Here is a 27,889-nt window from a genome sequence, read left to right on the forward strand (position 1 = left end):
ACAAGGTGAGGGGAGTTCCTTACTAATTAGTGACCTTATTTTCATCAATCAAGTACATGGGAGGAGCAAAAACCCGCAGACACTCAGTCCCTCCGTGGAATGAGTTTGACACTTGCTGTACATGGTTTAAGCAGGATTTGATTAGACTTAAGCATATCACACAATTTACCATATTGTGTCATTCTAGACCTACAGGAGTGTTTACTGAGTAAGCCGAGGGGATAGGAGTCCATTTGGAGGACAGATGTGAAAAGGCCACCCATGTCTAGAGTTGTTGTAAACTGTTGTTCTGAGCCATCAGACCCAACCAACAGATCCCAGAGATGATATGTCTAATACAGGAACCACCATTGAGGATCAAACAAGGCCTTAATGAAACGATCTGTGTCCAGACGAAACACACTCATCACCAGAAGGGGAATGGAGGATACAGCACCAATATCTGGGTCAAACATTTTTTAAGTGAGAGGAAGATGGAGGGAGAGAAAGAGACATTTAGGGAGTAAAGGAGAGCGAGGGATTAAGAAAAACAGGAGTGAAAAAGAGAGGGGAAGAAGAGAGATCGTGATAGAGAAGGTGAGGAAAATAACTCACTGGGGGCTGACAGTTCTAAACATAACACTCATCTGCATTTGTAATTGAGAAAGAGAGAGAGAGAAAGAGAGAGAGAGAGGACACAGAAGCTATTCCCTGAAGAACGACAAGAGATGGAGGGAAGGAAGGAGGGATACAACAAACCAGCTTCAGTCGTGGTACTGTTATAAAACATTTATTCTTGCAGAAATATTTGAAGTTTTTCAGAGGCCTGGAAGCAGAGGCGAATCATAAAAAACCCTGATTGATCGTTACCCAGAGAAACATCGGCACAGAATAAGATATTCATGTCAGATAAAAATCCATATTGGGCTTTACAATCATTTACAAAAAGACTTAGGAATCTATTTCAAATTACAAAAAATAAAATGACAGTAAGGATCTTTAAAAATAACTTGCAGTGTTTTGTGTTGGCGGTTGTCCTATCCGTCTGTGGTTCTAGACTTTAGGGAGGTTCTTCGAATAGATCTCAGATCAGCTTCCCCAAGTCCAAACCTGAACGAAATAATTACGAGGTTGCACACAGAACAGACCTTGGGTCAGTGCTTAGGGACACCTTTCACCCACACAGTGGGACAGCTCGAGGCCTGATACCAATACTATAAAATGCAACTCTATCCTTCAAGTACATGTCTGACCTCATACAGATGTATGGCAGCTGTAAACCAGAGTTCCACTACACATCTTTCACCAATCCAGTCATGTCAGATTAGGAAGGATGCAATTTCTAAGTATTTTAACAGGGCCCTGGTTTATTGATTGGCACACAGCAGCTCTTCTCCCGTCGGTGGCGCTAGTGAGTTAAACCAGGTCAGATCCCAGAGCCAAAGCCCCAGTTGGTACCTGGCCAGAACCTAGATACAGCTGGTGCCTCTCAAGATGTGCATTCACACAGGGTTACATTGACAGTGTGTATACAGGACAGTGTGTGTGTAGGGTTGTATGTGTGTGTGTACGAGTGTGATTTTATTTGTTGATGTTGGGGTACATGGCATTGGGTAAGAGGAGTGTGTGTTTAACTCTTGGTGTGCATGTCAGTATGTTGAGTGTTGACAGCATATGGAGTGTGTGTGTGTGTGTGTGTGTACAGACAGGGTAGCATTTCAGGGTTGGTAGTTGACATCAGGTACAGGACCATTCTAAAAAGGCCTTCTGGGTCTAGGTTGGGGTAATTAGTAGAGGGTAGGGCTGGTCTTTGTCGCTGGGAAGAATACTGCTGGGCCAACCACTAACGGCCCTGAGAGCCCCAGCCCCATACAAACACAGCATAGTCCTTTCTCTGGACACACAGCTATTGTACTGCACCAGAGACAGGGGAAGAAGACTCCCTAAGGGACTGGGCCCTACTAAACTGGGAGGTGACATGGAGGTTCCTTTCAGGAATGGGTTTGTTAACAGTTCTCTCTAATCCTTCTCCATTGCATTCCAGGGGTGTATCTCCATGCTCTGGCTTCCTCGTCCCGTCTTCTTCGCTTCATCTGCACTGATGTGAATGAAACGGGTAGGCTTCAACCATTATATTGCTTAGATCCATCCTGTGTTTATTGATCAGTGCAGATGAAGGAGAGGAGACGAGGAAGCCACTTTGGGACTCCTTCAGCTAGAGCCAGGCATTGGCTGGGATAGTGTGTGGAGGACTGCAGGTTCCAGCTGGTTCCACACATTAATCCAGTATGCTACCTATATAAACGATCTCTTCCTCTGAGTCAGTCCATATCATACCACTCCTCTCAGTCACAATCATTAGTCCATTCTCCCTTAGTGGCCACCTTGCTCTTCAACCTGCCCCATATTGACCCTAGGCCCAACATTACATCAATGTCATTCACAGTGGGGGTAGCACCAGGGTCAGTGTAGGGGGTTACAGCAGGTGAGGTCTGGGTCCATAGTGTCTTTCACTCGCTCTAGAGGAGAGCCTCTGAGGTCATCAACGTGCACCAGGGAACCTGGCTAGTTGCTGTTGAGTCACTGAAATGACATCACACCAGGATGACATCACACCAGGAACAGGGCAGGACAAAACGGGTAAAACGGCTCTCTTCCCCAGCCTCAGGTGTGGAAAACCACACAAATATAGTACACACACATCTCCATTTAAAAGCAGTCTCATTTCAAAAACTAGTGATGAGGACAAACGTAGACAAAGTCCACTAAGGTAGGAATACTCCAGGGCTGTTTTGTGCAATACCTAACATCAATATGTTCACATAGGCAGACTAGATATCCTGCTCTCCTTTAGCAGTTTATTCAGTGTTTTTCCCCCTCTACAGATCCACAGTAAATGTCCTATTGTCTCTCCTCCTCTCCCATTGGTGCGCTTAAAAGCTCCACGGAGTGCACCCGAAGGGCTGTGATTGGTCAATTGTCTGCCGTTGCCATGGTAATGTGCCGGCGCGGTAACGTGCGCGTGCTCGTAGTTCATCAGCTGGAGAAGCGGTGGTCGCTCCAGCGGGCCTGTGCTAGTCAATCCATCTCCAGGTCCATGAGTTTGTTGCGTGAGCGAGGGGTGTGTGTGGTGTTGCGGCAGCAGCAGTGGGCACAGATGAAACCCAGGAGGAGAGAGAAGAGCCCCACGGACACAGAGGCTACAGAACCATACAGCAGAGGCAGCTTCAGAGAGTCCCACACTGGAGGGAGACAGACAGACCGAGAGAGAAAGTGTTAGTTACTGTACACAAACACACACACCCACACAGTACCCCCCCATCCTTACTCACTTGGGAATCGTACAGTGAGGAACATGCTGGTAGAGGTGAGGTCTGCCCCGTGTGTCCAGGCCCCTGTGGAGGCAGACAGGTACCAGGGCGTGGCCTGGCAGTGGTACTCCCCGCTGTCGCTGTCCTGGGTGGAGTGGATGTTCAGGGCGTAGGTGTGTGTGTCTGTGCGCTCCAGGGACACGTCACTGCTGGCGTTGCGCGCCTCCTTCTTGACCAGACCGAAGCGGTCCACGCTGGCCAGTAGGGTGCCTTTGTTCCCCCCTCTCAGCCGCGTGAGGTACCAACGCACCTCGTAGGCCAGGTCATCTGAGCAGAGGGAGGAAGAGGAGAGAATTCTATTAAAACCACTTCATTGGGTTTATGTAATAGAGCTAACATCAGCAGATTGAAACTGGATGTAGGGACAGGAAGAGGGGAGAGAGCGACAGGAAGAGACATGGAGGGGAGACTGGATAGAGCAACAGAGAGACATGGAGGGGAGACTGGATAGAGCAACAGGGAGACATGGAGGGGAGACTGGCTAGAGAGAAGAGGGGGAGGGGACTTGGAGGGTGAGACAGAAGAGAGGGGGAGGGGACTGGATAGAGACACAGAAGTGGAAGGGGGAGGAGAAAATGTAAAGTATTTTATAGAAATCCTCTCCCTGTGGTTGAGGCCAAAGGTTTCATCAGTCTATCGCTGAACCTACAGTTAGTGTCTGGTGTTGCCACCGTCTCAATGTTGATCTGTGATGGGAATTCATGGATCTGAAGAAAACTCTACATGTGAATAGACATGCTATCACTGAGAGAACATAGAACACAGTATACATCTTCCATATGGATAAATCTATTTCTCTATCCATGTATTCATATATCGGTGTTTGTGTGCTGGGGGCTCTAAGCAGAGAGAGGAGCAGCTTTAACCGGTCATTAATGTGTCTAAACGGGACTATCATTACTGTCCCACCCACACACAGATTACACATCAATACTATGTGTGTCTACAGCCACCCTTAGAGAACATCTCACAGAAAGAGACAGGAGGGAAGGAACAAGAGGAAGATAAAGAATAAGATGTTCTAGAGAAGATGAGAGCGAGAGAGCAACGAGAGAGAGAGAGAGAGAGAGAGAGCAACGAGAGAGAGAGAGAGAGAGAGAGCAACGAGAGAGAGAGAGAGAGCAACGAGAGAGAGAGAGAGAGAGCGAGCAACGAGAGCGAGCAACGAGAGCGAGCAACGAGAGAGAGCAACGAGAGCGAGCAACGAGAGCGAGCAACGAGAGAGAGAGAGCAACGAGAGAGAGAGAGCAACGAGAGAGAGAGCAACGAGAGAGCAGAGAGAGAGAGCAACGAGAGAGAGAGAGCAACGAGAGAGAGAGCAACGAGAGAGAGAGCAACGAGAGAGAGAGCAACGAGAGAGAGAGCAACGAGAGAGAGAGCAACGAGAGAGAGAGCAACGAGAGAGAGAGCAACGAGAGAGAGAGCAACGAGAGAGAGAGCAACGAGAGAGAGAGCAACGAGAGAGAGAGAGCAACGAGAGAGAGAGAGCAACGAGAGAGAGAGAGCAACGAGAGAGAGAGAGCAACGAGAGAGAGAGCAACGAGAGAGAGAGCAACGAGAGAGCAACGAGAGAGCAACGAGAGAGAGAGCAACGAGAGAGAGCAACGAGCGAAACGAGCGAGCAACGAGAGAGAGCGAGAGAGAGAGAGCGAGAGAGAGCAACGAGAGAGCGAGAGAGAGCAACGAGAAAGCGAGAGAGAGCAACGAGAGAGAGCAAGCAACGAGAGAGAGCGAGCAACGAGAGAGAGCGACGAGAGAGCGAGCAACGAGAGAGCAGAGAGCGAGCAACGAGAGCGAGCGACGAGAGCGACGAGAGAGAGCGAGAGCGAGAGAGCGAGAGAGCAACGAGAGCGAGAGAGCGAGAGCAACGAGAGAGCGAGAGCAACGAGAGAGCGAGAGCAACGAGAGAGAGAGAGCAACGAGAGAGAGAGAGCAACGAGAGAGCAACGAGAGAGAGAGAGCAACGAGAGAGCAACGAGAGAGAGAGAGCAACGAGAGAGCAACGAGAGAGAGAGAGCAACGAGAGAGCAACGAGAGAGAGAGAGAGAGAGCAACGAGAGAGCAACGAGAGAGCAACGAGAGAGAGAGAGCAACGAGAGAGCAACGAGAGAGAGAGAGCAACGAGAGAGCAACGAGAGAGAGAGAGCAACGAGAGAGCAACGAGAGAGAGAGAGCAACGAGAGAGCAACGAGAGAGAGAGAGCAACGAGAGAGCAACGAAGAGGAGAGAGCAACGAGAGAGCAACGAGAGAGAGAGAGCAACGAGAGAGCAACGAGAGACGAGAGAGCAACGAGAGAGCAACGAGAGAGAGAGAGCAACGAGAGAAACGAGCGAGCAACGAGAGAGAGCGAGCAACGAGAGAGCAACGAGAGAAACGAGCGAGCAACGAGAGAGAGCGAGAGCGAGAGAGAGCAACGAGAGAGAGCGAGAGAGAGCAACGAGAGAGCAACGAGAGAGCAACGAGAGAGCGAGCGAGCAACGAGAGAGCGAGCGAGCAACGAGAGAGCGAGCGAGCAACGAGAGAGCGAGCAACGAGAGAGCGAGCGAGCAACGAGAGAGCGAGCAACGAGAGAGCGAGCAACGAGAGAGCAGAGAGCGAGCAGAGAGCGAGCAACGAGAGCGAGCGACGAGAGAGAGCGAGAGCGAGAGCGACGAGAGAGAGCGAGAGCGACGAGAGAGAGCGAGAGCGACGAGAGAGAGCGAGAGCGACGAGAGAGAGCGAGAGCGACGAGAGAGAGCGAGAGCGACGAGAGAGAGCGAGAGCGACGAGAGAGAGCGAGAGCGACGAGAGAGAGCGAGAGCGACGAGAGAGAGCGAGAGCGACGAGAGAGAGAGAGAGCGACGAGAGAGAGCGACGAGAGAGAGCGACGAGAGAGAGCGACGAGAGAGAGCGACGAGAGAGAGCGACGAGAGAGAGCGACGAGAGAGAGCGACGAGAGAGAGCGACGAGAGAGAGCAACGAGAGAGAGCAACGAGAGAGAGCAACGAGAGAGAGCAACGAGAGAGAGCGAGAGCGAGAGCAACGAGAGAGAGCGAGAGCGAGAGCAACGAGAGAGCGAGAGCAACGAGAGAGAGCGAGAGCAACGCGAGAGAGCGAGAGCAACGCGAGAGAGCGAGAGCAACGCGAGAGAGCGAGAGCAACGAGAGAGAGCGAGAGCAACGAGAGAGAGCGAGAGCAACGAGAGAGAGCGAGAGCAACGAGAGAGAGCGAGAGCAACGAGAGAGAGAGCAACAAGAGCAACGAGAGAGAGCGAGAAAATGAGAGAGCAAGAAACGAGAAAGAGGGCAGTGCCAGTGACCCAGAATGTGGTATGACTTCTTCAGTCAGATTTGATATCCTGTCCAGCAGCCTCTAATTACTGGACATCTTAACCACCAATACAGAGTTCTCTCCACTGGAGAGATGGAAGTAAAAATAAATAAATAAATAAATAAATAAATAGGTACTATGGGGTGAATCCTAACTTTAAGTAACATTTTCACTTCGTATCCCATTGACCTCAATGTGTGACTAACTGAAGATGTGTCCATTAAGAACGCTAATACAAGGCCTACTTAGTGAAGAATATGAAGATGCTGATGGTAATGATGATGATGAATAAGATGAGGAAAGGCAGGAAGGGACATCTATATTTATAGAGATGGAACGGAGGGCACAGCGACCACTCGTTTCCACAACCTCGGTGTCCGGATTCAAGAGGTGACTGGATGTGACACGAGACTAAACGTAGAGGACCGCTGGACTAACGGACCAATCAGGCCGATTCCTCCAGACCTTATTGAGGACTGGTCAGTGGACGTTAGTCTTACAGGGATCGTTTGGTAGCTGGGCTGTTGTCAGTCAACTCTTTTCACTCCTAGAATTAGGACTGTAAGGATAGGGACAAATCAAAATGTTTTTAACTGAAGAAATATAAAAAAAATATGCATAACCAATGATAAAGCAACAGATTGGAGATTAAGGGGAAATTATCTGACCAAAGGTGAGAACACAACAGTTCACCAGACAAGACGGAATCCAAACATTATACACTTAATTTTTATGTACTTTTTGCAGCAAAAGTCTAAAAATACTCTGGATACATTCAATAACATAGAAAATGGTTGCTTAAATGGGAAGAGGTCCATGATAAGGCGTTGCTCTGCCTTCTTGACATCTCAGTCAAGGGAAAGTGTCAGTAACATGCAAGTCAATCTCTCCTTTCTCAAAGTTGAGGAGAGATTGACTGCATCACTATTGGTCTTTGTGTGAGATATTGATGTGTTGAAGGTACCAAACTGTCTGTTCAAGCAGTTGGTACACAGTTCAGACACCAACCGGTACAAAACAAGACATGCAACCAGAGGTCTCTTCACAGTCCCCAGGTCCAGATCAGAGGCTGGGAAACACAGTATTAAATAGAACCATGACTACATGGAACTCTGCCACCACAGGCAACTCAAGCTAGAAATAAAACCAGTTTAAAAAAACAGATCATAGCACACCTTACTGCACAAAGGAGACTGAAGAGAGACAGCTATTTTATATATCTTGTATTGCAACTTGCATTGTACTATGTATTAGACCTAGATATTCTATGTACTGATATGTAGGCTGTGTCATTTTAAATGCATGTATTTCAGTCCTTTACTATGCATTATGTCATGTTTTATGTGGACCCCAGGAAGAGTAGCTGATGCTTTTGCAGTGGCTAATAGGGATCCTAATAAATACCAAATATTCATGAACATTGTGTTAGGTTCAACATAGCAAAAACATGACAACAAGCGTTTGAGTGCGAGGTCTACCTGGTGTGTCCAAGTGGCCACACCTCTCCACACTATGCACAGCTCCATTAGTCATTTCAATGCACTTTTATGGCTCAAGGAAATAGTCTTTAAATATAAAAGGTGCTATTATATATTATTTTATTTACCCTTTATTTAACTAGGCAAGTCAGTTAAGAACAAATTCTTGTTTTACAATGACGGCCTACCCCGGCCAAACCCCAACGACGCTGGGCCAATTGTGCGCCGCCCTATGGGACTCCCAATCACAGCTGGTAGTGATACAGCCTGGAATCGAACCAGGATCTGTAGTGACGCCTCTAGCACTGAGATGCAGTGCCTTAGACCGCTGCGCCACTCGGGAGCAAGCACACTTGTTTGTTTGGAACAAGCTAAAAACAAATAAAAAAACGGCCCATTATAAATCTCAACGTGGTTCAGGTGTGCATCGTTTGAAAGCCTGTTCTATTGCCAACATTACTAGTTATAAAATACCATCTTACAGTCTTAGGTTTTCACAAGGCACTTCACTGCGTGTTCTGCTGCAAATGTTCTTCACAATACGAGAAATATAGGCTCATTCTGTTCAGAACAATCCAGGGTATGACATGTAATCTTGTAATTTTACACCAAAAATAGCTAATAAACATTGATACTGTAAATAAATGAATTTTTAAATATGGAAATGTGAAGTAGACATTATGACATCAAACCTGTATTATAATCCTCATCGCCTCATCTTTCAGAACACACGGACTCTTCTAGATTTACAGCATTCCCCCCACTCAGATTACAAACTAAATTATTGAAGTAGCCAAAATCATCCACGACGAGTTACTGGTGCTGAGACTAGTAGTTGTAGTAGTGGTAGTGTGTTGCTAGGTAACAATGTAAACAATGCCACTTTATATGAACGGAACCATGTGTATGTTGTCTCAGAACACGGGCAGGAGAGGCTCTAACAATGGGAACTCTAAACCACCCGCTGTATAAACACGTTTAGAACGTCTGCCAGTTGAAACTCATACAGCTCTGTAAAGCAGACAGCTTGCGCTCTGACGTCATATACAACATGTTACTGTACAGCCCCTGCATTCCAATTCAGGTGCTCATTAATGACCAAATCTGCCATTGTCAACCAGTATATGGGATGACAGGGGCTGTGTGTGTAAAGGGTTAATAGTTTGGTAGCTGGGCCTTTTATGTTGAATAGAAAGTAGTGTTTCTATGAAGCCACTCAGTTCCTATCTGAAAGGATCTCCTAAGTTATAAAGCTTCATAAAGCCACTGTTTGCCTCCTTTGACATTGAATACAATTGTAACAAAGGACAGGAAGAGAGAACATGAAGATATTGAAATAACAACACATCCCTGGAGTTGTATGAACATCCATTACACTATCCAAATAGAAGATGTCGAAAGAGGAATTAAAGGTCAACCACCACACCTTAGAGAAACAAAAAGAAGAGGGTCCTGCCAAGACCCCCTGTACCAGGCACTGGAGATAACATTCTCTCACACACATGCCTGCGAGCACACACACACACACACACACACATTGGTCGCAGCCGTTTCAGTGGACTGTAATTGCTTAAATATACTGCTTTGAACCACACGCGTAGCAACAATAACCAAGATGGCAAAACAAATACATTATCATCACCAGTGTTCCCATTAACAAGCTTGATCCCCAACACAACAGTATGCTGTAAGATTCCTCCCACTGGCCCTTTTATCCCCCCCCCCCCACTATCCTCCATCTCATTAACACCAGGAACCACTAAGGAGAAATAAAACTAGATTGTCTTCACATCGAAATGAACTGAATAAAATACATTTGATTGGTTCATTCCATGTATTGATCCCCAGAGGGGGAGTTAGTTTTGCAAGCAGCAGCAGCAGAAGGTAAAGACCAATAGTGTTAGAGACACTACAGGCATCCAGAACACAGAACTCAACAGGGATACTGCCACTGATGTCTGATAGAACAAAGTCTATTACATGTTGGCCATAAAGCGCTGCTACAACACAGCACACAGGAATACTAAACACTGCATGGACCTCGTAGAATCACAATGAGCAGAACGGCCATTCCAATTACGAGCAACGGGCCATGACCGACGGGCGGCGGCCATTTTGGGTGTCTCATTTGGAATTGACGCTAACAAGTTACGACGTCGCGTAAATTCTATTGTGTCGCCAATATTTGGGTGGAATGTGAAAAATGTAGTATTTCTTAGAGTTATGGGCTGATCTAAAGAGACATATGGTGCAGTAAGGTGCCATTTGACACAACTCATGTCTGTTGTGTTACCCCTTCTATTTCTGTGCTCAAGCAGTCCTCCCCTTTATTACCAGAAGGACTTAATGGCCTGAGAGAGAGTCTTTCTCTTTCCCCACACCAGTGAGTTAGACCGTTCCCTCTTCACCACTCCTTTAGGAGATCTCTCCAGTCTCCTCTTCTCCCTGTGAGGGGGGTAATGGACCATGGAATAGAACTATTAATTACTGGCTGTCGAGGAGAGGAGAAGAGAACAGGGTTAGCAGGCTAGTTTGATTCTGTGGGGCAGGCTAGGAGAGGACAGGGTTAGCAGGCTAGGAGAGGACAGGGTTAACAGGCTAGTTTGATTCTGTGGGGCAGGCTAGGAGAGAACAGGGTTAGCAGGCTAGTTTGATTCTGTGGGGCAGGCTAGGAGAGGACAGGGTTAACAGGCTAGTTTGATTCTGTGGGGCAGGCTAGGAGAGGACAGGGTTAGCAGGCTAGGAGAGAACAGGGTTAGCAGGCTAGTTTGATTCTGTGGGGCAGGCTAGGAGAGAACAGGGTTAACAGGCTAGTTTGATTCTGTGGGGCAGGCTAGGAGAGAACAGGGTTAACAGGCTAGTTTGATTCTGTGGGGCAGGCTAGGAGAGAACAGGGTTAGCAGGCTAGTCTGATTCTGTGGGGCAGGCTAGGAGAGAACAGGGTTAGCAGGCTAGTCTGATTCTGTGGGGCAGGCTAGGAGAGAACAGGGTTAGCAGGCTAGTTTGATTCTGTGGGGCAGGCTAGGAGAGAACAGGGTTAGCAGGCTAGTCTGATTCTGTGGGGCAGGCTAGGAGAGAACAGGGTTAGCAGGCTAGTCTGATTCTGTGGGGCAGGCTAGGAGAGAACAGGGTTAGCAGGCTAGTCTGATTCTGTGGGGCAGGCTAGGAGAGAACAGGGTTAGCAGGCTAGTCTGATTCTGTGGGGCAGGCTAGGAGAGAACAGGGTTAGCAGGCTAGTTTGATTCTGTGGGGCAGGCTAGGAGAGAACAGGGTTAGCAGGCTAGTCTGATTCTGTGGGGCAGGCTAGGAGAGAACAGGGTTAGCAGGCTAGTCTGATTCTGTGGGGCAGGCTAGGAGAGAACAGGGTTAGCAGGCTAGTCTGATTCTGTGGGGCAGGCTAGGAGAGGAGACTAGACAGACTCAGTGAACTACTCTAGTCATAAAGAATGGTTCAATCCTAGTCAGACGTTAACATGCTTCTTTAGTGGGTTTACATTTTTTTTATATTTAACTAGGCAAATTCTTATTTACAATGACGGCCTACCCCGGCCAACGCTGGGGCAATTGTGCGCCGCTCTATGGGACTACCAATCACGGCCGGATGTGATGCGGTACAGGGCCGAGTCCACATTCCACTCCATTCAAAGAAAATTATAACCAATAAACAATTGTACCGTAAATTCCGGACTATAAGCCGCAACGTTTTTCCCACGCTTTGAACTTCGTGGCTTAAACAATGACGCGGCTAATATATGGATTTTTCCCGCTTTCAAATTTATGGGTCCTGACAGCCTGGAGCATTGTCAAAAAATCCACTATCATCAACGGGTTTTGAAAGTGGACTGCTGCGTGTTGAAGAGGGCTCAGCGGGGGATTTGCCTCCGGATGAAAGTGACGAGAGCGACAATGAAAACGATCCAATATCGGATGAAGCAATTCTGAGACTATTCAACTCCGACACCGAAGGAGATGACTTCAGTGGTTTCAGTGCACAGGAGGAGGAAGATAGTGACCAATGACTTTCTTGGTAGGCTACTGTTTACTGCTCATTTTTTATTTTTTGTTACAAGCCGTGTTTCGTTAAAGCCTATTTATTTTTGTTACAAGCCGTGCTTCGTTAAAGTCTGTGTAAAGTTAATTTGTTTCAATGTACCGGTGGGCACCTGCGGCTTATAGACATGTGCGGCTTATTTATGTTCAAAATAAAAATAAAAATAAAAATCAGTGGGTGCGGCTTATATTCAGGTGCGCTTAATAGTCCGGAAATTACGGTATGTTCCATCTTTCTCTTGATCTTAATTTAACCTCCTGGTGTCCTTTTTATGTTATGTCCTCTCATGGCAGCAACTGGCACAAGCAGGGACAAAGTCTTCAGTTTCTCCCCTAAGGAAACAGACTCCGTACTCAGGGTACAGAGACAGGGTACAGAGACAGGGTACAGAGACAGGGTACAGAGACAGGGTACAGAGACAGGGTACAGAGACAGGGTACAGAGACAGGGTACAGAGACAGGGTACAGAGACAGGGTACAGAGACAGGGTACAGAGACAGGGTACAGAGACAGGACAGCATCTGAGAAAAACAGTCGTTGCTTGTCAGCTTCAACTGATGCCAAACAAACAAACCCATAACTCTGCTCTTTGATGACAACATCCTCGTGTCCCAACCACTCACACACTTCTATACATTTGCTGTGCATTCCTTACGTTGTGAACATCTGACGTCTCCCGTTGGTCTTGGTCAGCAGGCATCAACACGCCAGGCCAACAGCTAGCTAGCTCTCAACAGCATCAGTTCACAAGTGCAACATTCCCACCAACACACGTGCAGTCTGTCGGTCTCACAATCACCACACCGGCTGCGTCCTAATGATCTAATATATTATGCATTTCCTTGACGTCCACTAATCTTAAAAGACATGATGATAGACCAATATTTTTTTTTTTATCCATCTGTCCATTTATATCAGCTAGGAAAGGAAACAAGGAAAGGTGGCTGTTTGTGTCATCTTGCGGTCTCTCTGTGACGCTAGGTCTTGTGGGTAGGCCCATTCCAGTGCTGCATAGGAATGTAATTCTCCTGCTCAGGCTTGTTCCTGCACTGTAAATGTTGTATATAGAGTATCAATGTCGATTACTCAACACTTAAACCAAACCATCAGTCCTGTCAGGTACTACCCAGTCCCTCTCCTTTCTATATAGCAATGGTTCCAAACTTTTTATAGTCCCACACCCCTTCAAACATTCAACCTCCAGCTGCGTACCCCTCTAGCTCCAGGGTCAGCACACTGTTTTTTGCCATCATTGCAAGCCTGACACACACACACACACACACACACACACACACTATAGGATATGTTTAATAATGGGAAGTGACAAATGGGAAGTGACAAAGGGCTCTTATAGGACAAGGGAACAAATAATAATAATAAATCATTTTGCTCATTTTTTACAATGTAGAAAATAGTAAAAATAAAGAAATCCTTGAACAAGCAGAGGTTCTGAAACTGTTGACCGGTAGTTAGTTAGTTAGTAAGAAGTAAAAAAAAAAAATTATATATATATATATATATATATATATAAAAATCTTGTTCAAATCTCATTCAAGGGTTTTTCTGTATTTGTACTATTCTGATCAATTTGATGTTATTTTAAACGGACCACAAAAAATTAGCTTTTCTTTCAAAAACAAGGACATTTCTAAGTGACCCCAAACTTTTGAACGATAGTGCTAACATAATTGCAAAAGGGTTTTGTAATGATCAATTAGCGTTTTAAAATGATAAACTTGGATTAGCTAACAAAACGTGCCATTGGAACACAGGAGTGATGGTTGCTGATAATGGGCCTCCGTACACCTTTGTAGATATTCCATAAAAAAAAAAAAAAAAACAACCGTTTGCAGCAACAATAATAATTTACAGTGTAGACATTGTTAATGTTGTATTTCTAAACAATTTGATGTCATTTTAAAAACAGACAAAAAAAAAGAGCTTTTCTTTCAAAAACAAGGACATTTCTAAGTGACCCCAAACATTTGAACGGTAGTGTATATATTTGATATAAATGTGAATCACGTTTTTATTATACATACCCCCGAAGACATTGCCCTTGTTTGGGAATACCTGCTATATAGAGTATCACTGTGGATTACTCAACATTTACACCAACCCATCAGTCACGTCAGCTACTATCCAGTTCCTCTCCTTTCTATATAGAGGATCACTGTGGATTACTCAACATTTACACCAAACCATCAGTCACATCAGCTACTATCCAGTTCCTCTCCTTTCTATATAGAGGATCACTGTGGATTACTCAACATTTACACCAAACCATCAGTCACATCAGCTACTATCCAGTTCCTCTCCTTTCTATATAGAGGATCACTGTGGATTACTCAACATTTACACCAAACCATCAGTCACGTCAGCTACTATCCAGGTCATCTCCTTTCTATATAGAGGATCACTGTGGATTACTCAACATTTACACCAAACCATCAGTCACGTCAGCTACTATCCAGTTCCTCTCCTTTCTATATAGAGGATCACTGTGGATTACTCAACATTTACACCAAACCATCAGTCACGTCAGCTACTACCCAGTTCCTCTCCTTTCTATATAGAGGATCACTGTGGATTACTGAACATTTACACCAAACCATCAGTCACATCAGCTACTATCCAGTTCCTCTCCTTTCTATATAGAGGATCACTGTGGATTACTCAACATTTACACCAAACCATCAGTCACATCAGCTACTATCCAGGTCCTCTCCTTTCTATATAGAGGATCACTGTGGATTACTGAACATTTACACCAAACCATCAGTCACGTCAGATACTATCCAGTTCCTCTCCTTTCTATATAGAGGCTCACTGTGGATTACTCAACATTTACACCAAACCATCAGTCACATCAGCTACTATCCAGTTCCTCTCCTTTCTATATAGAGGATCACTGTGGATTACTCAACATTTACACCAAACCATCAGTCACGTCAGACACTATCCAGTTCCTCTTCTAGACACCTGTTCCCCAAGTCTCTCTGCCATTTGGTTTCATGTGGTATTGTTGACAGTTTTACAGCACCTCACACATCCTACATCAACAGCATTAATATGGGGATTAGATATGCCCCACCTCTGTAATAGAAGGAATAAATAGTGTGTGTGTGTGCGCTAAGACAACAAAGGTTGGGTAACACCATCCGGCGCATGACTAAACGACAGCACACACACACACACCCACGTGAGTTTAGGACACCGCAGACGTCAGGGTTGGGCAATACCGTATCAGTCGGCACATGACTAAACGAAACGAACCACTGCCACACCTGAAGGAAACCAGATGTATCCGTTTTAGTATCAGTTGGAACAATTTGTCTTGAATAGTGCGTCACAATACCTATTGTGAGGCATCACGACCAAGACAATAAGGAGGTAAGTCTGGCTCACAGATGAGACATGGAATTCTTAAAGCTACAGGGTCTGCAGGCTTTTACTCCAGCCTAGCTCTAATTAATTAACACCCGATTCAACTAAATCTGAGGTCTTGATAATCAGCTGATTGGTTGAATTGGGTATGTCAGTGCTGGGATGGAACAAAAGCCTAGGCTACCCCCAAAAGCACTCACTACAGTTGGAGAAAATTCTGCTGTCGATTGAGAAGACAAAATGTCATTCTAACCAAAAAAAGCCATGAGCCACCTAACAAACTAAGTGTAGTTGTAGTTCAGTGTAGTTCAGTAATACCATTCCCCTGCAGCCTTCCAGCTGTCTCCCTGTAGGTAACTAACTAACAGTGTAGTTCAGTAATACCATTCCCCTGCAGCCTTCCAGCTGTCTCCCTGTAGGTAACTAACTAACAGTGTAGTTCAGTAACACCATTCCCCTGCAGCCTTCCAGCTGTCTCCCTGTAGGTAACTAACTAACAGTGTAGTTCAGTAATACCATTCCCCTGCAGCCTTCCAGCTGTCTCCCTGTAGGTAACTAACTAACAGTGTAGTTCAGTAACACCATTCCCCTGCAGCCTTCCAGCTGTCTCCCTGTAGGTAACTAACTAACAGTGTAGTTCAGTAATACCATTCCCCTGCAGCCTTCCAGCTGTCTCCCTGTAGGTAACTAACTAACAGTGTAGTTCAGTAATACCATTCCCCTGCAGCCTTCCAGCTGTCTCCCTGTAGGTAACTAACTGTGTAGTTCAGTAATACCATTCCCCTGCAGCCTTCCAGCTGTCTCCCTGTAGGTAACTAACAGTGTAGTTCAGTAACACCATTCCCCTGCAGCCTTCCAGCTGTCTCCCTGTAGGTAACTAACTAACAGTGTAGTTCAGTAACACCATTCCCCTGCAGCCTTCCAGCTGTCTCCCTGTAGGTAACTAACAGTGTAGTTCAGTAATACCATTCCCCTGCAGCCTTCCAGCTGTCTCCCTGTAGGTAACTAACTAACAGTGTAGTTCAGTAACACCATTCCCCTGCAGCCTTCCAGCTGTCTCCCTGTAGGTAACTAACAGTGTAGTTCAGTAATACCATTCCCCTGCAGCCTTCCAGCTGTCTCCCTGTAGGTAACTAACTAACAGTGTAGTTCAGTAATACCATTCCCCTGCAGCCTTCCAGCTGTCTCCCTGTAGGTAACTAACTAACAGTGTAGTTCAGTAACACCATTCCCCTGCAGCCTTCCAGCTGTCTCCCTGTAGGTAACTAACTAACAGTGTAGTTCAGTAACACCATTCCCCTGCAGCCTTCCAGCTGTCTCCCTGTAGGTAACTAACTAACAGTGTAGTTCAGTAACACCATTCCCCTGCAGCCTTCCAGCTGTCTCCCTGTAGGTAACTAACTAACAGTGTAGTTCAGTAACACCATTCCCCTGCAGCCTTCCAGCTGTCTCCCTGTAGGTAACTAACTAACAGTGTAGTTCAGTAATACCATTCCCCTGCAGCCTTCCAGCTGTCTCCCTGTAGGTAACTAACTAACAGTGTAGTTCAGTAATACCATTCCCCTGCAGCCTTCCAGCTGTCTCCCTGTAGGTAACTAACTAACAGTGTAGTTCAGTAATACCATTCCCCTGCAGCCTTCCAGCTGTCTCCCTGTAGGTAACTAACTAACAGTGTAGTTCAGTAATACCATTCCCCTGCAGCCTTCCAGCTGTCTCCCTGTAGGTAACTAACTAACAGTGTAGTTCAGTAATACCATTCCCCTGCAGCCTTCCAGCTGTCTCCCTGTAGGTAACTAACTAACAGTGTAGTTCAGTAACACCATTCCCCTGCAGCCTTCCAGCTGTCTCCCTGTAGGTAACTAACTAACAGTGTAGTTCAGTAACACCATTCCCCTGCAGCCTTCCAGCTGTCTCCCTGTAGGTAACTAACTAACAGTGTAGTTCAGTAACACCATTCCCCTGCAGCCTTCCAGCTGTCTCCCTGTAGGTAACTAACTAACAGTGTAGTTCAGTAATACCATTCCCCTGCAGCCTTCCAGCTGTCTCCCTGTAGGTAACTAACTAACAGTGTAGTTCAGTAACACCATTCCCCTGCAGCCTTCCAGCTGTCTCCCTGTAGGTAACTAACAGTGTAGTTCAGTAATACCATTCCCCTGCAGCCTTCCAGCTGTCTCCCTGTAGGTAACTAACTAACAGTGTAGTTCAGTAACACCATTCCCCTGCAGCCTTCCAGCTGTCTCCCTGTAGGTAACTAACAGTGTAGTTCAGTAACACCATTCCCCTGCAGCCTTCCAGCTGTCTCCCTGTAGGTAACTAACTAACAGTGTAGTTCAGTAACACCATTCCCCTGCAGCCTTCCAGCTGTCTCCCTGTAGGTAACTAACTGCTATGTTCCACCATCAGGAAAAGAAGCTGCAACTGCCCATAAGATTACCATGACATTCCATGACATTCTCTGATATGCATGTGAATAACAGGAAGGCTTATGTGTGTGTATGCATGTGAATACACACACACACACACACACACACACACACACACACACACACACACACACAGCTGAGGTTCTGAAAAATGACACCCCCCCTTGCACAATCACATTCAGACAAACACAGCTGCTATGAGCAGAACTCTCTGTTCTGATCACTGACCGGTCTCATGTTAGACTGGACTGAAGAATATAGAAAGATAACAATATGAAAGAGACAGAGAGGAGGAGGAGAAAGGAGACAGAGACCGACAGACAGACACAGAGACAGAGTTATGTAATCTAATGGCTGAGGGAGGGAGAGGAAGACAGAGAGAGTTGATAGGAGAGAATGAGACAGAATGACTTCCAATAAGAGATCACACTGCCCTCCTCCCGGAGCTGGGAGAACAGTGATAAGAGAGGCAGGAGGAGGACAGGAGGAAGGGAGGAGAGGATGGAGAGATGTGAACAGGAGAGCTGATAAGAAACTAATTAACTCAGTCTGTCTCAACACTGGAAGGTTGTGTCTTATGGATACAGCTATCACCTGATGAGAGAGTGTGTGTGTGTGTGTGTGTGTGTGTGTCGTCTCCTACCTGACTTGGGGGATGCTCCAGAGACGCTGAGGGCACACACCATCTTGGCGGTCTCCCAGGGATACAGAGTGGTGGTGTCAGAGCGGATGGCCACGGCGAACGAGGGGCCTACAGGAAGGAACACAGAGGTTAGAGGTCAGGGGTTACATGCACTGTGTTTACACCCCTAACACTGGTCCTTCACCAGGTCTTTCAAAGGTGCTCATCCAAACAGCTCCTCTCAGCTCACTGAGCCAGTCAGAGAGAGTGTGTGTGTGTGTGTGTGTGTGTGTGTGTGTGTGTGTGTGTGTGTGTGTGTATAAGCACCTACAGAGGGACTCAGTATGGTGTCTCTAACATGTTCAACACACATGAGAAAGAGAGCCAGTGATACGGATCATTGCGGCTTCTAACTGATTTGTCCAGGAGAGGTTGGTTATGGGGGTGCCGCTTTGAAGCTTCCACCCCACAGAGAGGAAGAAGGGCTGCAGGTAGCCTAGCGGTTAGGAGCGTTGGACCTGTAACATTATGGTTGCTGGTTCGAATCCCCGAGCCGAGTAGGTGAAAAACATCTGCTGATGTGCCCTTGAGCAAGGCACTTCACTATATTTGCTCCTCTAAGACGCTCTGTATTAGAGCGTCTGCTAAATGACTGAAATGTAAGAGAGAGCGCGTGTGTCTTTCCACAGTGAGAGAGATGTAGAGAGAGAGAGAGAGCGCGCGTGTCTTTCCACAGTGAGAGAGATGTAGAGAGAGAGAGAGCGCGTGTGTCTTTCCACAGTGAGAGAGATGTAGAGAGAGAGAGAGAGCGCGCATGTGTGTCTTTCCACAGTGAGAGAGATGTAGAGAGAGAGAGAGAGCGCGCGCGCGCGTGTGTGTCTTTCCACAGTGAGAGAGATGTAGAGAGAGAGAGAGAGAGAGAGCGCGCGTGTGTCTTTCCACAGTGAGAGAGATGTAGAGAGAGAGAGAGAGCGCGCGCGTGTGTGTGTCTTTCCACACTGAGAGAGATGTAGAGAGAGAGAGAGCGCGCGCGTGTGTGTCTTTCCACAGTGAGAGAGATGTAGAGAGAGAGAGAGAGCGCGCGCGTGTGTGTCTTTCCACAGTGAGAGAGATGTAGAGAGAGAGAGAGAGAGAGAGCGCGCGTGTGTCTTTCCACAGTGAGAGAGATGTAGAGAGAGAGAGAGAGAGCGCGCGCGCGTGTGTCTTTCCACAGTGAGAGATATGTAGAGAGAGAGAGAGAGCGCGCGTGTGTCTTTCCACAGTGAGAGAGATGTAGAGAGAGAGAGAGAGCGCGCGCGTGTGTGTCTTTCCACAGTGAGAGAGATGTAGAGAGAGAGAGAGAGCGCGCGCGTGTGTGTCTTTCCACAGTGAGAGATATGTAGAGAGAGAGAGAGCGCGCGCATGTGTCTTTCCACAGTGAGAGAGATGTAGAGAGAGAGAGAGAGCGCGCGTGTGTCTTTCCACAGTGAGAGAGATGTAGAGAGAGAGAGAGAGCGCGCGCGTGTGTGTCTTTCCACAGTGAGAGAGATGTAGAGAGAGAGAGAGAGAGAGAGAGCGCGCGCGTGTGTCTTTCCACAGTGAGAGAGATGTAGAGAGAGAGAGAGCGCGCGCGCGCGTGTGTCTTTCCACAGTGAGAGAGATGTAGAGAGAGAGAGAGAGCGCGTGTGTCTTTCCACAGTGAGAGAGATGTAGAGAGAGAGAGAGAGCGCGCGTGTGTCTTTCCACAGTGAGAGAGATGTAGAGAGAGAGAGCGCGCATGTGTCTTTCCACAGTGAGAGAGATGTAGAGAGAGAGCGCGCGCGTGTGTCTTTCCACAGTGAGAGAGATGTAGAGAGAGAGAGCGCGCGTGTGTCTTTCCACAGTGAGAGAGATGTAGAGAGAGAGAGCGCGCGCGTGTGTCTTTCCACAGTGAGAGAGATGTAGAGAGAGAGAGAGCGCGCGTGTGTCTTTCCACAGTGAGAGAGATGTAGAGAGAGAGAGCGCGCGCGTGTGTCTTTCCACAGTGAGAGAGATGTAGAGAGAGAGAGAGCGCGCGTGTGTCTTTCCACAGTGAGAGAGATGTAGAGAGAGAGAGAGCGCGCGCGTGTGTCTTTCCACAGTGAGAGAGATGTAGAGAGAGAGAGCGCGCGCGTGTCTTTCCACAGTGAGAGAGATGTAGAGAGAGAGCGCGCGTGTGTCTTTCCACAGTGAGAGAGATGTAGAGAGAGAGCGCGCGCGCGTGTGTCTTTCCACAGTGAGAGAGATGTAGAGAGAGAGAGCGCGCGTGTGTCTTTCCACAGTGAGAGAGATGTAGAGAGAGAGAGCGCGCGCGCGCGTGTGTCTTTCCACAGTGAGAGAGATGTAGAGAGAGAGAGAGCGCTCAAGGGGTCTACCTCCCAAGAGACAGTAGTAGAGGTTTCAGTAACTGGTTACACCTCTCTCCCACTAACATCAAACACAGCCAACTAGGCCGATGCAGGGAATGTGTGAGAGAGAGTATATTTAGGGGTTCATGTGTGAGAGAGAGTATATTTAGGGGTTCATGTGTGAGAGAGAGTATATTTAGGGGTTCATGTGTGAGAGAGAGTATATTTAGGGGTTCATGTGTGAGAGAGAGTATATTTAGGGGTTCATGTGTGAGAGAGAGTATATTTAGGGGTTCATGTGTGAGAGAGTATATTTAGGGGTTCATGTGTGAGAGAGTATATTTAGGGGTTCATGTGTGAGAGAGTATATTTAGGGGTTCATGTGTGAGAGAGTATATTTAGGGGTTCATGTGTGAGAGAGTATATTTAGGGGTTCATGTGTGAGAGAGTATATTTAGGGGTTCATGTGTGAGAGAGTATATTTAGGGGTTCATGTGTGAGAGAGTATATTTAGGGGTTCATGTGTGAGAGAGTATATTTAGGGGTTCATGTGTGAGAGAGTATATTTAGGGGTTCATGTGTGAGAGAGTATATTTAGGGTTCATGTGTGAGCTTCAGTAAAAGTCTAGTGGGTATAGACTCAGTAGGACACAGAAGATATTACTATGTAACTCAGTGGTGGTCAGGGTGTGTGTTCCATCCCCGTACCAGTCTCCTGGAAGTTGATCTGGACCTTGTTGGACTTGGCGCTGACAGCTTTGGTCCAGGCCTGGCCAGGTTGTTTGGTCCAGGCGGTGATGTCACACCAGTAGAAGCCCCTGTCAGCCTGCTGCACTCCGGCCAGACGGAAGCGGAACTCAGCCGGACCCGTCTTAGTCAGAACCAGGCTGTCCCTGGGAGCCAGAACCAAGTTTAGTTTCAACATAGCTCACTAGTAATAACGCCACAACTTCATTCATCTTATGATACATACTGCTCAGTACTGTGTGTGTTTACCTGCGGTTAGGGTCAGTAGCCCCTCCATGTTGTAGTACAGAGTCAGGACTGAGAGAGAGGACGGTTCTGGTGGCAGAGTCCACGCTCGCCTGAGTCTGCACCAGCACAGAGTAGCCCGGGTCCTGCAAGTGCACATGGGATACGGTACAGCTCATCTCAAAGGTGGCTCCGCCCGCCACCGCCTCACGCACACGCTGCGCCACGGCGGTTAGAGACGGACCTGGAGGGAGACAGATCAATCAATCAATCAATCAAGCAGCGAGTCAATCCATCACCAAAATGTGCATCCTTATGACTTAGAAAGCTGCCTGGAGCGCAACCTAAATCAAGGACCATGAGAGCAACTGGGATTTGTGCGATAGTGTGGGCCGGGTACCGAGGTAACGGCAAGGGGAAGCAGTGCAATTATCAAGCTAGAGCCTGAGGCTAGTAGAGTGGTAGGGAGTAACCAGGACTACAGACAGAGGGTAAACAGTCAGACACTCTGCAACCACTGCTACTCTAACCTAACAACCAGCTGTCAGTAGTAACCACAGGGACTGAGTGGACAGACCATCAGTAGGAAAGTCCGGACTTCATGAATGGACAAAGACACTGACTGAGCTCTGCAGAGAGAGACGGACAGAGAGAGAGATTGAGAGACGGACAGAGAGAGAAGGGGAATCCCAGAGTTGCTGGGAGGAAACAGAGGAAGACAGTCAGAACCAGAAGGAGAAAAATAAAAACTCCCTACTGAATATCCTCATCACATCTCATCGCTATTCAGTAGCTATTTCACTAGATCGCCATCATCTAACCAGCCTCACGGGGTTCACAGAGTTCAGAATGTGTGTGTGAGAATCTGGAAGCCGAAGGGCAACTTAAGAACTATTTAGACTCAAATCAACAGTGGAAACTAGGACTAATAGCTGTCACTCAGGGCAGCTGTCTAGGTCCCTTAATTCAATCTTTACTAATGTCATGCCGCCCGCTTTGACTAAATGACTCAACATGTCAGCAGCTACTACAGCGACTGAAATGACTGCAACGCTCAACAAAAAGCTGCAGTTAGTTTCAGAGTGGGTGGCAAGCAATAAGTTAGTCCTAAATAGTTATAAAACTAAAAGCATTGTATTTGGGACAAATCAGTCACTAAACCCTAAAACCTCAACTAAATCTTGTAATGAATAATGTGGAAAATGAGCAAGTTGAGGTGACTAAACTGCTTGGAGTAACCATGAATTGTAAACTGTCATGACCAAAACATATTGATACAACAGTAACTAAGACGGGGAGAAGTCTGTCTATAATAAAGCGATGCTCTGCCTTAACAACACTATCAACAAGGCAGGTCATACAGGCCCTGGTTTTGTTGCACCTGGAATACTGTTTAGTCTTGTGGTCAGGTGGCACAAAAAAGGGACTTTTGCAATTGGCTCAGAACAGGGCAGCACAGCTGGCCTTTAGATGTATACAGAGAGCTAACATTAATAATAAACAAGTCAATCTCTCCCAGCTGAAAGTGGAGGAGAGATTGACTATCATTACTTGTTTTTGTATGAGGTGTTGACAAGCTGAATGCACCGAGCTGTCTGTTTAAACTACTAGCTCACAGCTCAGACACCCATGCATACCCCACGAGACATGCCACCAGAGGTCTCTTCACAGTCCCCTAGTCCAGAACAGACAACGGGAGGCGCACAGTACTACATAGAACTATGACTACATGGAACTCTATTCCACATCAAGTAGACCACCCTCCCTATTGTATGTAGTTCTGTCCTTGAGCTGTTCTTGTCTATTAATGTTCTGTATTATGGCATGTTTCATGTTCTGTGTGGACCCCAGGAAGAGTAGCTGCTGCTTTCACTACAGCTAATGGGGATCCTAATAAAATATCAAACCCATGCAAACAGGAAATCAGATTTAAAAACCAGAAAAATACACCTTATGGAACAGGGGGGGACTGTGAAGGAACACAATCATAAGCACAGACACATGCATACACACGCACTATACACACACACACACACACACACACACACACACACACACATGGATTTTGTAATGTAGATGTGGTAGTGGTGGAGTAGGGGCCTGCGGGCACACAGTGTGTTGTGAAATCTGTGAATGTATTGTAAATGTTTTTAAAATTGTATAACTGCCTTCATTTTGACAGACCCCAGGAAGAGTAGCTGCTGCCTTGGCAGGAACTAATGGGGATCCATAATAAATACAAATACTCACACGCCAAACTGACTGACACCATCTCTGGTATGTTAGAGACTGATGCATCCGTCTCTGTGTGTGTGTGTGTGTGTGTGTGTGTGTGTGTGTGTGTGTGTGTGTGTGTGTGTGTGTGTGTCTCCTAGGGTTGTGGTGTGCCATGGTACAGGCTTTCCTGTTGTCAGACATACGTTGGCGCCTCTACATCCTCTGCCATGTTTGTTGAGCAGCCAACACGAAACAAGCCAAGGTTACATGGTAATGTTCCACATCCTCTAGCTTGGACTGCCATACAGAACACACGTCCCTTATTACCTCAAACACATCACATAAAAAACAAATGAACATAGCAGAATGACTAATGTATTAAATAGCAACATCGCTATAGTCAGGTGGTTTCATCAAAAGAGAAATAAAAAAGGATGGAGGGAGGAGAAGAGCGAGAGAGTGAAGAAATGAGAGCGTCATCACTACTTACCTTTGGCTTCCCATTGGACGGTCAGAGGGGGGGTGAGGAACTCTGCTACCTTCTCCATTCCACCCTGCCTAGAGGGAGTCCACGCTGTCACACTGCACGCATACGCCCCCATGTCCACCTCCTGATGGTACACACACACACACACAACCTTGTTAGCGGCTCTTGCTTTAATACAAACTTGTGTGTCTAACAAATGATTGTGCTTGAGGTACACACACACACACACACACACACACACACCTACCTGTGTGCGTAGGAAGCGGAGCTTAAATGTATCTGGCTCTACTCGGGTCAGAACGATGGCACCAGACTCCAACCTATCACGGTACAGCGTCCCAGACTTCAGGTTGCCGTGGGCATCCAGGGAACCAATAGGGAGGGTGGTCTGTGTGGTTGTCAGGCGGTCGCCGGGTGGACCAGGAAGTGGTGTGTACTCCCAGGCCACGCCCAGTCGGCCCCCTGCAAGGAAGTGGGTGATGTTGGTCACATGACACGCCAGCTCTGTGGGGTCACCTGTGACCTGCGGGGTCGACGAGGTGGTAAGAGTCACTGCGAAATTAGGCTCTGGAGCGAGAGGACAGAAAGATGGGGGGGGGATAGAAGAGGGAGAGAAACATTAATAAACAGACTCTAAATGTCAGTAAAGGGACATGGTGAAATAACATCCACCTTAGGGCATTCAGGGTAGTGTAACATGTTGACTCCTGCTGTATACAGAACCAGATCAGTTAGTTATAAATGAATCATCTGGAAGCCACTTCAAATCCACTAAGGTAGTGGTGAGCAGAGTTCTTCCCTGTCTGTAGCCATGAATCCAATGGGTGGTGTGTGTGTGTTAGGGATGTGCACGGTTATCTGAATATCCGAACGGGCGTTAGTATTCAGATAATTGTGAGCATTAATTTTTTGTGAGAGAAAGTGTATTAAAAGTATTTTTCCAAGGTAAAATATCCATGTGACATATACTGCTCCAAAAAATAAAGGGAACACTTAAACAACACATCCTAGATCTGAATGAAAGAAATAATCTTAAATACTTTTTTCTTTACATAGTTGAATGTGCTGACAACAAAATCACACAAAAATAATCAATGGAAATCCAATTTAATCAACCCATGGAGGTCTGGATTTGGAGTCACTCAAAATTAAAGTGGAAAACCACACTACAGGCTGATCCAACTTTGATGTAATGTCCTTAAAACAAGTCAAAATGAGGCTCAGTAGTGTGTGTGGCCTCCACGTGCCTGTATGACCTCCCTACAACGCCTGGGCATGCTCCTGATGAGGTGGCGGATGGTCTCCTGAGGGATCTCCTCCCAGACCTGGACTAAAGCATCCGCCAACTCCTGGACAGTCTGTGGTGCAACGTGGCGTTGGTGGATGGAGCGAGACATGACGTCCCAGATGTGCTCAATTGGATTCAGGTCTGGGGAACGGGCGGGCCAGTCCATTGCATCAATGCCTTCCTCTTGCAGGAACTGCTGACACACTCCAGCCACATGAGATCTAGCATTGTCTTGCATTAGGAGGAACCCAGGGCCAACCGCACCAGCATATGGTCTCACAAGGGGTCTGAGGATCTCATCTCGGTACCTAATGGCAGTCAGGCTACCTCTGGCGAGCACATGGAGGGCTGCGCGGCCCCCCAAAGAAATGCCACCCCACACCATGACTGACCCACCGCCAAACCGGTCATGCTGGAGGATGTTGCAGGCAGCAGAACGTTCTCCACGGCGTCTCCAGACTCTGTCACGTCTGTCACGTGCTCAGTGTGAACCTGCTTTCAACTGTGAAGAGCACAGGGCGCCAGTGGCGAATTTGCCAATCTTGGTGTTCTCTGGCAAATGCCAAACGTTCTGCACGGTGTTGGGCTGTAAGCACAACCCCCACCTGTGGACGTCAGGCCCTCATACCACCCTCATGGTGTCTGTTTCTGACCGTTTGAGCAGACACATGCCCATTTGTGGCCTGCTGGAGGTCATTTTGCAGGGCTCTGGCAGTGCTTCTCCTGCTCCTCCTTGCACAAAGGAGGTAGTAGCGGTCCTGCTGCTGGGTTGTTGCCCTCCTACGGCCTCCTCCACGTCTCCTGATGTACTGGCCTGTCTCCTGGTAGCGCCCCCATACTCTGGACACTACGCTGACAGACACAGCAAACCTTCTTGCCACAGCTCGCATTGATGTGCCATCCTGGATGAGCTGCACTACCTGAGCCACTTGTGTGTGTTGTAGACTCCTTCTCATGCTACCACTAGAGTGAAAGCACCGCCAGCATTCAAAAGTGACCAAAACATCAGCCAGGAAGCATAGGAACTGAGAAGTGGTCTGTGGTCCCCACCTGCAGAACCACTCCTTTATTGGGGGTGTCTTGCTAATTGCCTATAATTTCCACCTGTTGTCTATTCCATTTGTATAACAGCATGTGAAATTTATTGTCAATCAGTGTTGCTTCCTAAGTGGACAGTTTGATTTCACAGAAGTGTGATTGACTTGGAGTTACATTGTGTTGTTTAAGTGTTCCCTTTATTTTTTTGAGCAGTGTATCATGACCTTTCAAATTATGAATTTAATAAAAACAAACTTTAAATGTAATTTATGACATGCGCCCCATAAATGACTGATAGCCAACCGGTAGCCTTCACGTGTGTAGCTTGTTGTTTATGTTGGCCAATCAAAGCGGCAAAGAGGTTCAATGGGCAGCAGGTGGAATGAGAGTTCACTAATGCAGTGCAAGATAGAACAAAAATAATCAACAGGTAGGCTGTTTTATCTGAATGGGGTTGGGGAGAAAGCACAGCATACGGCCTCAATTAGCCTAGCTAGCTAGCTAGCTTCTAGGCTCCTGCAATCAAGACAGGTATTGATATATGGGATGATAAATTGCTTCTACAAGTTAGCTTGTCTTGGCTGTAGTCACATTGCCTTGGGTACTCGTCTCGCTAGCTCCCATCTCACTGGTCCCTCAGCAGAGCATCAGCCTCTCTCTCCTCCCCGCAGCAGTGCTCAGGTTAAAAACTTAAGCAAAAAATAAATAACATTCAAAAAGTATTACGAATATCCGGATATCTGACAAAAACTCATGATGCTATTCGAATAGTGAAATTATTTCAAGACCCAAATGGGGCAATCAGACTTCTCAAACAGCGCACCAGTGTGAAACGCCCGAGCCTCACACACACAGTGTGAAACGCCCAAGGCTCACACACACACATAGTGTGAAACGCCCGAGGCTTACGCTTACACACAC

The 27,889-nt window shown here is 47.0% G+C and overlaps 1 protein-coding gene across 1 annotated transcript in view; it reads right to left on the minus strand.

Moving 5' to 3' along the window:
* Nucleotides 1-753: 753 nt before the first annotated feature.
* The window catches only part of LOC115196274 (prostaglandin F2 receptor negative regulator), a 49,460-nt gene continuing 22,324 nt past the window's right edge, over nucleotides 754-27,889 (minus strand). The window contains exons 5-11 of the mRNA XM_029756940.1: nucleotides 24,890-25,209; nucleotides 24,646-24,766; nucleotides 21,963-22,182; nucleotides 21,675-21,859; nucleotides 18,643-18,750; nucleotides 3,312-3,617; nucleotides 754-3,221 (exon numbers count right to left, since the gene is read on the minus strand). Coding sequence (XP_029612800.1) covers nucleotides 3,058-3,221; nucleotides 3,312-3,617; nucleotides 18,643-18,750; nucleotides 21,675-21,859; nucleotides 21,963-22,182; nucleotides 24,646-24,766; nucleotides 24,890-25,209 — 1,424 coding nt within the window. The 3' untranslated portion in view covers nucleotides 754-3,057. The remainder of the gene's footprint in view (nucleotides 3,222-3,311; nucleotides 3,618-18,642; nucleotides 18,751-21,674; nucleotides 21,860-21,962; nucleotides 22,183-24,645; nucleotides 24,767-24,889; nucleotides 25,210-27,889) is intronic.

Source organism: Salmo trutta, chromosome 6, assembly GCF_901001165.1.
Source record: "Salmo trutta chromosome 6, fSalTru1.1, whole genome shotgun sequence".
Lineage (NCBI taxonomy): Eukaryota > Metazoa > Chordata > Actinopteri > Salmoniformes > Salmonidae > Salmo > Salmo trutta.